At 44.4% G+C, this 13,875-nt stretch overlaps 1 protein-coding gene across 4 annotated transcripts; it reads left to right on the forward strand.

Moving 5' to 3' along the window:
• Window positions 1-9,379: 9,379 nt before the first annotated feature.
• LOC129838077 (uncharacterized) lies at window positions 9,380-13,871 on the forward strand. Of its 4 annotated transcripts, XM_055904796.1 has the most exons (7): window positions 9,380-9,514; window positions 10,760-10,872; window positions 11,063-11,497; window positions 11,698-12,018; window positions 12,219-12,716; window positions 12,897-13,373; window positions 13,576-13,871. In XM_055904796.1, exons 3-7 carry the CDS (start codon window positions 11,384-11,386, stop codon window positions 13,753-13,755), a joined length of 1,590 nt encoding a protein of 529 aa, XP_055760771.1. In that variant the 5' UTR covers window positions 9,380-9,514; window positions 10,760-10,872; window positions 11,063-11,383; the 3' UTR covers window positions 13,756-13,871. The 4 variants fall into 4 exon arrangements, with proteins under 4 accessions (XP_055760771.1, XP_055760780.1, XP_055760761.1 ...); XM_055904805.1 differs by having other exon boundaries at window positions 9,380-10,285; window positions 10,760-11,497; XM_055904786.1 differs by having other exon boundaries at window positions 10,760-11,497.
• The last annotated feature ends 4 nt before the right edge of the window (window positions 13,872-13,875 follow it).

The following is a 13,875-nucleotide window of genomic DNA, read 5'->3' on the forward strand; positions in this document are numbered from 1 at the left end:
TGTACGCTCTGACTGCTCTATTTTTAATTTATAAGCAAGCAATCTACTAGGCCTATTGCTATACTCATGGTATTTCTGTTTAGTAAAGAAAATGTTTTTTTTAATCTCCCGAGTATAGTCCAAATTCAGTTTGGCTTTGGCTGCTTTAAGTTGACTCCAGGAGGTGCTGTCTGGGGATTGTTTATGTACTTTTTCACAGCGTTCCAGCTCCCTCTCCAGATCTAGCCTGTGTGCTTCCATTGCTTTTTTCTTAGAGGAAGCATATGCAATTAGATAACCTCTTAGTGTGGCTTTAGCAGCGTCCCACATTGTGGCCAGAGAAACAGGAGAATCTTTGTTGTCTTTTGTGTAGTTATCTATCCATGTAGTTACCAATGTATGGAATGCTTCGTTTGATAGCATGGAGGTGTTGAATTTCCAGCTCTTTGATCTCGGGATGTTTTTGCAGAGGTCAAAGCGGAGGTGGACAAAGGCGTGATCCGAAAGCGCTATGGGTCCGATTGTACACGTGGCTGAATTTATGAAACTCTTTGGGATAAAAATGTAATCTATACGGGAGTAGGTGTTATGGACATTAGAGTAGTATGTATAGTCCATAGCTGAGCTATTAGTCTCTCTCCAGATATCTATCAGTCCCATCTCTTTAGTAAGAGAGTTCAACATCTTTGCAGATCTAGGATTTGTGGTGGGGACTTGAGATGATTTGTCTAAGGTTGGGTTTAGGGTACAATTAAAATCTCCGGCCAACACTCCAAAGGAAACACAATGCTCATTGAACAGAGTTATCATTTTCGACATAAAAGCAGGAGTATCTGTGTTAGGGGCGTATATGTTTAAGATAGTAATTGGTTGCCCATACAGTGACCCAGTTATCAAAATAAATCTCCCCTCCGGATCAGATATGTTTTTGTCAATTATGAATGGAACATTCTTATGGATAAGTATTGCTGTACCTCTACTGTTGGATCTACTGTTGGATTTGAAAGATGAGAAATACACCTGTCCCACCCAAGAGTTTGGCATGTTCAGCATCACAGAGGTGTGTCTCTTGTAATAGCGCGATGTCTGCTTTTTCCTTTTTTAGAGCACATAGTATCTTTTTCCGTCTTATTGCATGGCCTAGACCGTGGCAGTTCCATGTCAATAGATTTAAGGTACTAGTCATCGTCATCGAACAGTAATCGAACTTTAGTGCAAGTCATCTCTGGGTAAAGGTGGATAGTAGTTACAGCTGCGTTCACATAAAAGGAAAATAAATGGTTTACATAAAATAACAATCTCTGAACACCCCAGCCGAGTTCCCAAACAACTCGACATATCCCGTTGGATCTATTACCTCCCCGCTCAGTCACAATTCTGTGTTCCAACAAAAAAAAAGACCGGGAACAGTTAGCAACGCACACACAACGTCTCCCCCTCCCCACCAAAGAAATGCCTCATCCTCTCCGCCCGCATTGAGTAACTGACAACGTAGCCCCCGTCCAGACCACATTAAAAAAGGGAGAAAATAAAATCAATAGCCCAGCCTACATACAGTAGGCCTAGGTTATAATATGGGGCCTATCCCTCTCAGCTAAAGGAACATAAATATAGATTGGACGGCTATAATGAAATTTAGCAGGGCGGTGGGTCTTTGGATATCGGCTATATGTTGTCTTACCTCCTTTAGTAATAACAGTAATCGCATTTAGTCAATGGTCCATTTCTCATTGACCGGGGTTGTCTTTCAAAAAACGTTTTGCCTCTTCGGGAGTTTTGAAGTGTCGCAGGGCTCCTTGGTGAAGAATCCTGAGCTCGTTTGGGTATTTGAATCCCCTAAAGATGCCTCGGTCAATGGAGCATTTCTTCACCTCGTCAAACTCTCGGCGCTTTCGGCGTATTCCAGCTGACAGGTCCTGGAGTAAGGTGAGTTTGGCGTTTCTCACTGCAATGGTGTTGGTTTTCGCCGCCTGTAGGACTCGTTCCTTGTCGGTGAATCTCAGGAAACGTATGGTGATTGGGCGCGGTGGTTGTCTGGCTGCTGGTGGGGGCCTCAGTGCTTGGTGAGCTCTCTCGAGTTCTATGGGCCTGTCGGTGGACAGGTGGAGCCACTCGGGAAGTTTGTCTTGCAGGTAGCGGATCAGTGGCATGTTTCCCTCTTCTTTTCGCCCAGATTTAATAGAACACAATTATTCCTTCGCCCTCTGTTTTCCAGGTCCTCTGTTTTCTCTTCCAGCTGCTCTATTTTTTTTTTAGCATATGCTATTGTTTCCATGGCGTCTGTCAATAAGTTTTCCGTGGATAGGATTCGCCCCTCTGCCTCGTCCAGGCGCCCCGCGTTTATGGTTATCTTGTTGTTTATGTCAGGCAAAGCATTTTCCAGGATTGTCACCTTGCCCCCTATCGCACTGAGCTGAGCGTTAATGGCATCTAGTTTAGTGTTGAGTTCTGTACGTTGGGATCTCAGCTCAGAAAAGATGTCTTCGACAGAGTGCGAGGTTGGCATTCGTTGGGCCTCGGGGGGGACGGGGCCTCTTTCTCCTGGCTAATGGCGCTAGCTTTTTCTGAAGCTAGCTGCTTCTTGGAGGCTTTTTCCGTCGCTAGTACTCGAGGCCGGGTAAAAATGTCACCTGTAGTGTTGCCTTTTGAAGCCGCCATGACTTTTTGACTAAAGCTAGATGAGTTTAAACTTGAAGTGGAGGTAAGATTAGGAATTGGAAACTACTTGTGCGGAGCTCCTAGTTCATGCGGCCATCTCGTTCAAGGGTCACGTGATCCCCCTAGGTGTGGCATTTCAAGAAGCTGATTAAACAGCATGATCATTACACTGGTGCACCTTGTCCTGGGGACAATAAAAGAGCCACTCTTAAATGTGCAATTTTGTCACACAACAAAATACCTCAGATGTCTCAAGTTGAGGGAGTGTGTAATTGGCATGCTGACTGCAGGAATGTCCACTAGAGCTGTTGCCAGATAATTGAATGTAAATGTATCTACCATAAGCCACCTCCAACGTTGTTTTAGAGAATTTGGCAGTACGTCCAATCGGCCTCACAAACGCAGACCACGTGTAACCACGCCAGCCCAGGACCTCCACATCTGACTTCTTCACCTGTGGGATCGTCTGAGACCAGCCACCAGGACAGCCTTTGAGAAAGCCCCTTTGTGGGGAAAAACTCATTCTGATTGGCTGGGCCTGGCTCCCCAGTGGGTGGGCCTATGCCCAGTCATGTGAAATCCATAGATTAGGGCCTAATTTATTTATTTAAATTGACTGGTTTCTTTATATGAACTTATAACGCTTAGCCTATATCAAAATGTTAATTTGTTAATTCATTAAATGTGAATTACAATTAAATGACTGTAAACATCACCGTTAACACAAAAATAACATCAGTTTTAGTGGCGTAGGGAGACAGTTGGGCCTATTGGAATACTTTGAAAGTGTTTTGGCTAATGATTTATACATCTTGGCTATCTGTCCAATTCATGAAACACATATTGACCAGGTTGTGAGAGTGAAATGTATAACAGGTGTGTAAATTAATATTAATTTGATTTTATTTGATTTTATTTGGATCTCTTTTAGTCCCCATTTGGACTAATCTTCCAAGAGTCCTTAAACATTAAATTACAATTTATAATACAAACACATTTTCACATATAATACAAACATACATAATATACTAACATAATGACCCAATAAATACTCAATCTAAAAAATACTGATTCTTCATCTACTATAATTCCACAACATTTCTATGTATTATATTTAATCGGTTTTAAAATAATGTTTAAATGTATATATTGTGGCGTACAGCTAGTCAACCACCATGGGTAGACTCCTCGAGGCCTGGTAACAGATGGAGTATACATCACGAAGCGATGGCTCCATCTGCTGGACGTGCCAGGTCTGGACGGGCTCTCCAGCCAGGACTAATTGGGGGCTGATTGGGAGCTGGTGAGTAATCAAGGGCGGATTGCTCACCAGCTGTGCGAGGCCCATAAAGCTGCCAGAAGGGCAGTATACAGGAAGGGAGGGGGAAGAAAGGATTCCCGTGTTATATCAAATCAAATGTATTTGTCACATACACATGATTAGCAGATGTTAATGCGAGGGTAGCGAAATGCTTGTGCTTCTAGTTCTGACAATGCATTAGTAACCAACGAGCAATCTAACCTAACAATTTCACAACAGCTACCTTATACACACAAGTGTAAAGGGATGAAGAATATGTACATAAAGATATATAAATGAGTGATGGTACAGAACGGCATAGGCAAGATGCAGTAGATGGTATCAAGTACAGTATATACATATGAGATGAGTAATGTAGGGTATGTAAACATTATATTAAGTGGCATTGTTTAAAGTGGCTAGTAATACATTTTTTACATGTATGGCAGCAGCCACTCAATGTTAGTGGTGGCTGTTTAACAGTCTCTCGGTCCCTGTTTTGATGCACCTGTACTGACCTCGCATTATGGATGATAGCGGGGTGAACAGGCAGTGGCTCGGGTGGTTGTTGTCCTTGATGATCTTTATGGCCTTCCTGTGACATCGAGTGGTGTATGTGTCCTGGAGGGCAGGTAGTTTGCCCCCGGTGATGCGTTGTGCAGACCTCACTACTGTCTGGAGAGCCTTACTGTTGTGGGCAGAGCAGTTGCCGTACCAGGCGGTGATACAGTCCGACAGGATGCTCTCGATTGTGCATCTGTAAAAGTTTTTTTATTTTTTTTATTAATAAATTTTATCCCATTTTATCCCCAATTTTCGTGGTATCCAATCGCTAGTAATTACTACCTTGTCTCATCGCTACAACTCCCGTACGGGCTCGGGAGAGACGAAGGTCGAAAGCCATGCGTCCTCCGAAGCACAACCCAACCAGCCGTACTGCTTCTTAACACAGCGCGCCTCCAACCCGGAAGCCAGCCGCACCAATGTGTCGAGGAAACACCGTGTACCTGGCCCCCTTGGCTGGCGCGCACTGCGCCCGGCCCGCCACAAGAGTCGCTGGAGCGCGATGAGACAAGGATATCCCTACCGGCCAAACCCTCCCTACCCCGGACGACGCTATGCCAATTGTGCGTCGCCCCACGGACCTCCCGGTCGCGGCCGGCTGCGACAGAGCCTGGGCGCGAACCCAGAGACTCTGGTGGCGCAGTTAGCACTGCGATGCAGTGCCCTAGACCACTGCCCCACCCGGGAGGCTCATCTGTAAAAGTTTGTTAGTGCTTTTGGTGACAAGCCAAATTTCTTCAGCCTCCTGAGGTTGAAGAGGCGCTGCTGCGCCTTCTTCACCACGCTGTCTGTGTGGGTGGACCAATTCAGTTTGTCTGTGATGTGTACGCCGAGGAACTTAAAACTTTCTACCCTCTCCACTACTGACCCATCGGTGTGGATAGGGGGGTGCTCCCTCTGCTGTTTCCTGAATTCCACGATCATCTCCTTTGATTTGTTGACGTTGAGTGTGAGGTTATTTTCCTGACACCACACTCCGAGGGCCCTCACCTCCTCCCTGTAGGCCGTCTCGTCGTTGTTGGTAATCAAGCCTACCACTGTAGTGTCGTCTGCAAACTTGATGATTGAGTTGGAGGCGTGCATGGCCACGCAGTCGTGGGTGAACAGGGATTACAGGAGATGGCTCAGAACGCACCCTTGTGGGGCCCCAGTGTTGAGGATCAGCGGGGTGGAGTTGTTGGTACCTACCCTCACCACCTGGGGGCGGCCCGTCAGGAAGTCCAGTATCCAGTTGCACATGGCAGGGTCGAGACCCAGGGTCTCGAGCTTGATGACGAGTTTGGAGGGTACTATGGTGTTAAATGCTGAGCTGTAGTCGATGAACAGCATTCTCACATAGGTATTCCTCTTGCCCAGATGGGTTAGGGCAGTGTGCAGTGTGGTTGCGATTGCGTCATCTGTGGACCTATTGGGGCGGTAAGCAAATTGGAGTGGGTCTAGGGTGTCAGGTAGGGTGGAGGTGATGTGGTCCTTGACTAGTCTCTCAAAGCACTTCATGATGACGGAAGTGAGTGCTACGGGGCGGTAGTCGTTTAGCTCAGTTACCTTAGCTTTCTTGGGAACAGGAACAATGGTGGCCCTCTTGAAGCATGTGGGAACAGCAGACTGGGATAAGGATTGATTGAATATGTCAGTAAACACACCAGCCAGCTGGTCTGCGCATGCTCTGAGGATGCGGCTGGCGATGCCGTCTGGGCCTGAAGCCTTGTGAGGGTTAACACGTTTAAATGTTTTACTCACGTCGGCTGCAGGGAAGGAGAGTCGTGTAGTCCGCAGGTTTTGGTAGCGGGCCGTGTCAGTGGCACTGTATTGTCCTCAAAGCGAGCAAAGAAGTTGTTTAGTCTGTCTGGGAGCAAGACATCCTGGTCTGCTACGGGGCTGGTTTTCTTTTTGTAATCCGTGATTGACTGTAGACCCTACCACATACCTCTTGTGTCTGAGCCAATGAATTGCGACTCTACTTTGTCTCTATACTGACGCTTAGCTTGTTTGATTGCCTTGGAGGGAATAGCTACACTTTTTCTATTCGGTCATGTTTCCGGTCACCTTGCCCTGGTTAAAAGCAGTGGTTCGCGCTTTCAGTTTCGTGCGAATGCTGCCATCAATCCACGGTTTCTGGTTGGGGAATGTTTTAATAGTTGCTGTGGGTACAACATTGCCAATGCACTTGCTAATGAACTCGCTCACCGAATCAGCGTATTCGTCAATGTTGTTGTTTGACGCAATGCGGAACATATCCCAATCCACGTGATCGAAGCAATCTTGAAGCGTCGAATCAGATTGGTCGGACCAGCGTTGAACAGACCTGAGAGCGGGAGCTTCCTGTTTTAGTTTCTGTCTATATGCTGGAAGCAACAAAATGGAGTCGTGGTCAGCTTTTCCGAAAGGAGGGCGGGGAGGGCCTTAAAAGCGTAGCGGAAGTTAGAATAACAATGATCCAGGGTTTTACCAGCCCTGGTAGCACAATCGATATGCTAATAGAATTTAGGGAGTCTTGTTTTCAGATTAGCCTTGTTAAAATCCCCAGCTACAATGAATGCAGCCTCAGGATATGTGGTTTCCAGTTTACATAGAGTCAAATACATTTTGTTCAGGGCCATCGATGTGCCTGCTTGGGGGGCAATATATGCGGCTGTGATTATAATCGAAGAGAATTCTCTTGGTAGATAATGCGGTCGACATTTGATTGTGAGGAATTCTAAGTCAGTTGAACAGAAGGACTTAAGTTCCTGTATGTTGTTATGATCACACCACGTCTCGTTAATCATAAGGCATACCCCCCGCCCCTCTTCTTACCAGAAAGATGTTTGTTTCAGTCCGAGCGATGCGTGAAGAAACCAGCTGGCTGTACCGACTCCGATAGCGTGTCTCGAGTGAGCCATGTTTCCGTGAAGCAAAGAACGTTACAGTCTCTGATGTCTCTCTGGAATGCTACCCTTGCTCGGATTTCATCAACCTTGTTGTCAAGAGACTGGACATTGGAGAGTAGTATGCTCGGGAGCGGTGCGCGATGTGCACGTCTCCGGAGCCTGACCAGAAGACCGCTTCGTCTGCCCCTTTTACGGCGTCGTTGTATTGGTTCACCGGCTGGGATCCGATCAATTGTCTCAGGTGGTGGGCAAAACACAGGATCCGCTTCGGGAAAGTCGTATTCCTGGTCGGAAATGATGGTGAGATGATGTTGCTCTTATATCCAGTAGTTCCTCCCGACTGTATGTAATTAAACCTAAGATTACCTGGGGTACCAATGTAATATATATAATTGACGGTTGCAGAGGTAACAAGACGGAGTTCAGTTTTGTGCCCGACAGGATACAGCCAGATCCGGAACCCCAAAGACGGCATCCCGGAGAGGGTCTCATGGGGGAGACCTATCCTTTTCTTTTTGATCTATTATTTAAATAAACACCCTTGAATCTGATCTAATCCTTCTCTGTCCGTGTCTGATCTGGGTAAACATCTTGACCAAACCCCGTGGTCTGCCTCAACACTAGATGGGCATGATGAGATAGATGTACCAAGTAAGCCCTTAACTTTGTTCCATACCTTTTTAGAATCATTTTTAGAATCAATTAAATCATTGTTGTAAAATAACTTTTTTTTCTTTCGATTCGATTTAACTGCATAATTACATAATGTTCTATAATTCTGTTCATCAATTTCTAAATTTGACTTGGCTGCTAAGACTTTTGCCATATTTCTTTGAGAAAAAGCCTCACCCAGTTCATCATCACTCCATGGAGATGGACGAGCACCAACTGTACTCTTTCTTATAGGGGCATGATGGTTCATTACCTCAGTGAGCAAATCAATAAAACATTCTGTAGCGTGATTTAGTTCATCCCTTCATTCTTTGGAACTGTAACGGTTTTCCTCCTCCTCTTCATCCGAAGAGGAGGAGTAGTGATCAGACCAAAATGCAGCGGGTTTTGAAAACATAATGAATTTAATAACTTCCGAAAACGAACATGAAAACAAACACTGGAATGACTACAAAATAACAAAACTAACGTAGACTGACCTAAAACATGAGAACTTACATATAACACGAAGAACGCAGGAACAGGTACAGACTATAACAAACGACAGAACAAACGCTGCAGTCCCGTGTGGTACGAACGAACATACAGACACAGAAGACAACCACCCACAAACAAACAGTGTGAACACCCTACCTTTATATGGTTCCCAATCAGAGGAAACGACAAACACCTGTCTCTGATTGACAACCATATAAGGCTAATTACCAATGGCCTAAACATAGAAACACAAAACATAGAATGCCCACCCCAACGCATGCCCTGACCAACTAAACACATACAAAAATAACAGACAACAGGTCAGGAACGTGACAGGAACCTTAGTGTTCATGGTTATGATCACAATATTATGGTCTGTCCAGCCCACTGGCATTGCTCTGGCTTTTAAGCATTGCAATGGTATATTACAGAAAATCAGGTCAATGCATGTGTCTGAACAATGACCCAACTTAATTGAGTATCATTAACCATTTGTTTCAAACCACAGTTCTCAGCATATCTCATCAATTTAGTTTTATTCGAATTATTGTGATCCTTCCAATTTATATTAAAATCACCCAAGATAAATACATCTCTGTTGCTATCTGTGGCCTGGTCAAACCCAGTACATAAGTCATCCAAATTGGACACCTCAGAGCTAGGAGGTCTATACACACATCCCATCAATATGGTTGCCTGGTGAGGCAGATGTACTTGAGCCCATAGTGCTTCTACTAATACATTCATGTCCTCTCGTAATTTTTCCAATATATCAAGTTTGGCAAGCTTTTCATTGATGGATTTTAACAAGTCAACATCCATATCAGTAAACCTCTCCCCACTCGCCACACATGCGCCCTCTTGCGAGGGGATGGTTTGGTTCCATCGTTGATACCTATTGGCCAACTTGGTTTTGGTTTGTTTTGTTGATTGGGTTGGTTGTCCTTAACAATGCTTGAATCCTCTGAAACCAGCGACATGTGTCTTTGAGTTCGTAAGTATCTCTCGTCAATGAATCGTTCAAGCTCTTCAATTGATTCTGAATCATCAAAATATTCTTATCCATTTTGTATTTGGTAAAGTTTTGTCGTATTTATTTGCTTCATCAGCATGGATTAACAATCATGGCATATTTGTTCAATCAACACTGATTTTTCTATTTTCATACACTTGCAATGTATTAAAAGTACAGTATAATGTTAAATATCCAACCACCAACCACTTGATACCTAAGCATACTGTAAATCGTATTGATTGATTCTGTAATTCATTCCATATAGCCTACTTTAACTAGCCTGTTGTCTTCAATTTTTAAGCGATTTTTAAACCAACACATTTTAATATTGTATTGCATGTTTTATATATTTCTCTAACCCTTTTGTATGCGAATTGCCAATGCCAATAAACCATCATAAATGACGTTTTTTCCAGTGACATCGCGTAAAAATGTTACAGGATCTGTATTCATTAGGAAGAAATAGGATTGGCCAGGGGCAAATGATACAACAGGATAAATAAATGTGCTCAGAAATGTACGACGCTGTGCGCAATAAGGAACGTGTCACCATAGAAATAGAATCTATATTAGAAATTCCATGCTCGTCACAATGTCCTATAACATACATTTGAATTCCAAATTCTATGTGTATTACTCAGAGGTTAATTTATTCACAATCACAACCAACCTACAGTAAATCGATAGCAAACGCGAATTCTTCCTTCAAGTCAATCAAAACATCGTATATTTTTCCCTGTTCTCAGTAAGGTAAGTAGGTCTTCCCATAATGAGAAGGACCGATATTGTACGCATTCGACATTTTCGAAAAACACGTTACTTGAATCATATCGAATCTGTTAGCTATACAACCAATTTATCGATCATCTAAGATGACTTCCTCATCATAATTAAGGTCTCATTAATCTCATCTGCACTTTCATTGTTTATATTGCATGTTGTTGTTCTATGTAAGGTATAATGTATATTCTTCCCATTTAGCTAACTTTTTCCAGCATTCATTTGAAAAAGACAGATGTACTGCTGTTGACATCTGGTCTTGGGTTCTGTGCTCAGTAACCCTCGCTCTTTCTGCAGAGCTTTTGGCAACAAAAACAAATAATCAAAAATAGCCTCATCATTCTCCATGGAGGAGCCGTTAGTTTGTGCCATGAACCAATTCATATCACTCTCTGCTTGCCACATTCTAACTGGTTTAGTAACTAATGGAAGACTCTATTGCAGAAAATGCTCAAGAGGCAATTCTGTACACTGAAAGCCCAGGGAAGGATCCCACTGGACCTCCCTCTGAGACCAATGAAGGCCTGGCTCCTGGCAGGGAAAAGAGTCTTCTTGGAGTGAGTGCAGTGTTCTCAGACTATTTTTGAATTGTACAAAACATTATACTTCAAGGTAACTTGAGTTTATCACATCATTAGACAAGTGTAAATGATAACCCGAATGTATCAAAATATATCAGATGACAGCAATAGTTTGATAGATAGTGTAGACAGACATAGTCTGATACATTTCAATATTCACATGAAGGCGTGAGACAGAGACATGGAAGAGATGGAGGAAGGTCTGTGTAGCTGAATTGGTGAGGACTATGTAGAGCAAACAGTACACCCACTGTAAAGCACTTAAGATATCAGCTAGCTCATTTTTGTACCCAAAGAGAGAAACAGTTGTAATTTTTCCCAACATTTCAATGATGGACCAGTGTCCAGTCTCACCTGATACATCAACGGTCTGTTAATTACATATTATGTTGTTACATAGACTTGGGATGCAAAGAGGGGCCTGGAATTACAGGAGACAGAGAGAGTTGTCCTGGTCAGTTGCCAGAGAGTTCAGGATGAATTAAGGATGTCCGATGTCACCGTGGACACGGCGCCCAACGGAGCCATCCAGCTTCTGAAAGAGGAGTGTTGGAAGTTGAACTTCTTGCATCTAAAGGATGAGACATGCCAGGCCACTGAGGTAAGACATAAGAGCCATCTGCAATGCCAATATAGTTTCTTTGAATAGAATGTCAAGCATCTTTGTCATTTCTGTGTATAATATGGTGTTCAACGTTGGTCAATATTACATTGGAATTACAGTCAACTTTGGATGTCTTTGGTTTGTTGTATTTGTGAAGTAGCTATAGGATAGTTATGTATGTCTCTGTCCATTTACAGCTCACTGAGCTGTATGGACATTCTGAGACCTCTTCAAAGGAACCTCTAATTGAAGAGAAAAGTCCAAAGACCAAGTGCCCGGCCAGTGTCGCTAGGGCTGCTGACATTCACAACACCAATGAGGAGGCTTCAGAGGAGTCTCCGAATAACGATGTGGTGGACTTTCAGGATGAGCTGCTGGCCCTGGTCAGTGTGGAGAAAGGGGCTGCTGGAGATGGAAAGGTCCTCAGCAAGGTGGTGAAGCCCAAAGGGTGTCTGAAGGAGAGCTGCAAAGATCAGCTAACCCCAAAAATCTATGATATGATTACGGAACTACCAAAGGTAAGGACCAAGAAGCCTGTTTTGTGAATGTAAGGTCAAATGTCTTTGGAAGTTGGGTGTATCAGAGATGTCTCAAGCGGGACAATAATACAAATAAGCTGCTATAATCTTTGACTTTGGATGTCTGTGGTATGTTTTGTGAAACAGGACAGATATCTGTTTTGTTCTTACTCTTTCATTGCTCTGCATTGTCTGCTTAGTCCTATTTCGGATCCACTGAGAGCCTTCCTGAGATGTGGAGCAGAGGTCCAAAGGTGTGCAGTGGAGTGCCTGAGGTGTCAAATGCAGTGGGAGAGGTGTCCAGTGACACAAAGACGACAGAAGCTGCTGACGACCTTCTGGACACTGGAAATGTCCTGAGTAAGGCGGTGCAGCTATCCACCCAGAGCCATCCTGAGGTGTGCAATGGAGAGGCTGAGCTGTGCAGCGGTCCTGAGGTGTGCAGTGGAGTGCCTGGGGTGAGCAGTGGAGGGCCTGGGGGTTGCAGTGGAGTGCCTATGGTGTGCAGTGGAGTGCCTGAGGTGTCAAACGCAGTGGAAGAGGTGTCCAATGACACAAAGACGACAGAGGCTGCTGAAGACCTTCTGGACACTGGAAAAGTCCTCAGCAAGGTGGTGAACCCCAAAGGGTGGATGAAGCAGGACTGGGAAGATCAGCTGACCAGAGACTTCAATGATATGATCGCAAAAGTCCCAAAGGTAAGGAACAAGAATCCTGTTTTGTAAATGAAAGGTCAATCGTCTTTGTAAGTGGGGTGCATCAGGGTTGTCTCAAACTGGACAATATTATAAATTAGCTACTATAATCTTTGACCTAGTTTTTTTTTTAAATGACAAATGTGTTTTCCTTACTGTTTCATTACTGTACTGTCTGTTTAGTCCTATTTCGGATCCACCGAGAGCCTTCCTGAGGTGTGCAGCAGAGGTCCTGAGGCGTCAAACGCAGTGGAAGAGGTGTGCAGTGACACAATGAAGATAGAGGCTACTGGAAATCTTCTAAAAACTGGAAATGGCCTAAGCAAGGTGGTGCTCCTATCCACTGAGAGCCGTCCTGAGGTGTGCACTAGAGTGCCTGAGGTGTTCAGTGGAGGTCCAGAGGTATGCAGTGAAATGCCTGAAGTGTACAGTGGAGATTCTGAGGTGTGCAGGGAATGTCCTGAGGTGTTCAGTGAGGTGCCTGAGGCACCAAATGCAGTGGAAGAGGTGTCCAGTGATTCAAAGACAGAGGCTGCTGAAGACCTTCGGGACACTGAAAATGTCCTCAGCAAGGTGGTGAGATCCAAAGGGTGGCTGAAGGAGGGCTGGGAAGATCAGCTGACCAAAGACTTCAATGATATGATTGCAAGACTCCCAAAGGTGAGGAACAAGAAGCCTGTTTCGTGAATGAAAGGTCAACTGTCTTTCTAAGTGGGGTGCATCAGGGTTGTCTGAAACTGGACAATATTATAAATGAGCTACTATAATCTTTGACTTTGGATGTCTGTGGTATGTTTTGTGAAACAGCTAAAGGACATATGTGTTGTTCTGACTCTCGCACTGCTCTGCATTGTCTGTTCAGTCCTATTTTGCATCCAACGAGAGCCTTCCTGAGGTGTGCAGCGGAGTGCCCGAGGTGTCGAACGCAGCGGAAGTGGTGCGCAGTGACACAAAGAAGCAGAAGAAAAATGGCGTTCTACGATTCTTCCGACGTGTGTGGAAGTTCTTCACATGCACCAACAGCCTCCCCAAAGAGCAGTGACTCAAGCACACACAACTCAGGGCCAAACTTTCTCCACCATCTCCCCCTTTCCTTCCAACTGCCTATTTTTAATAATACAAATAAAGGGGATCTGAACCACAACAAAAAAACTGTTTTCAT

Source organism: Salvelinus fontinalis, chromosome 3, assembly GCF_029448725.1.
Source record: "Salvelinus fontinalis isolate EN_2023a chromosome 3, ASM2944872v1, whole genome shotgun sequence".
Classification (NCBI taxonomy): Eukaryota; Metazoa; Chordata; class Actinopteri; order Salmoniformes; family Salmonidae; genus Salvelinus; species Salvelinus fontinalis.

Coding starts and splice junctions, on each gene's coding strand:
- LOC129838077 (XM_055904777.1), top strand. CDS start 10,741: ATGGAAGACTCTATTGCAGAAAATGCTCAAGAGGCAATTCTGTACACT. Junction 12,019..12,218: donor TGATTACGGAACTACCAAAG/GTAAGGACCAAG, acceptor TTGTCTGCTTAG/TCCTATTTCGGATCCACTGA. Junction 12,717..12,896: donor TGATCGCAAAAGTCCCAAAG/GTAAGGAACAAG, acceptor CTGTCTGTTTAG/TCCTATTTCGGATCCACCGA.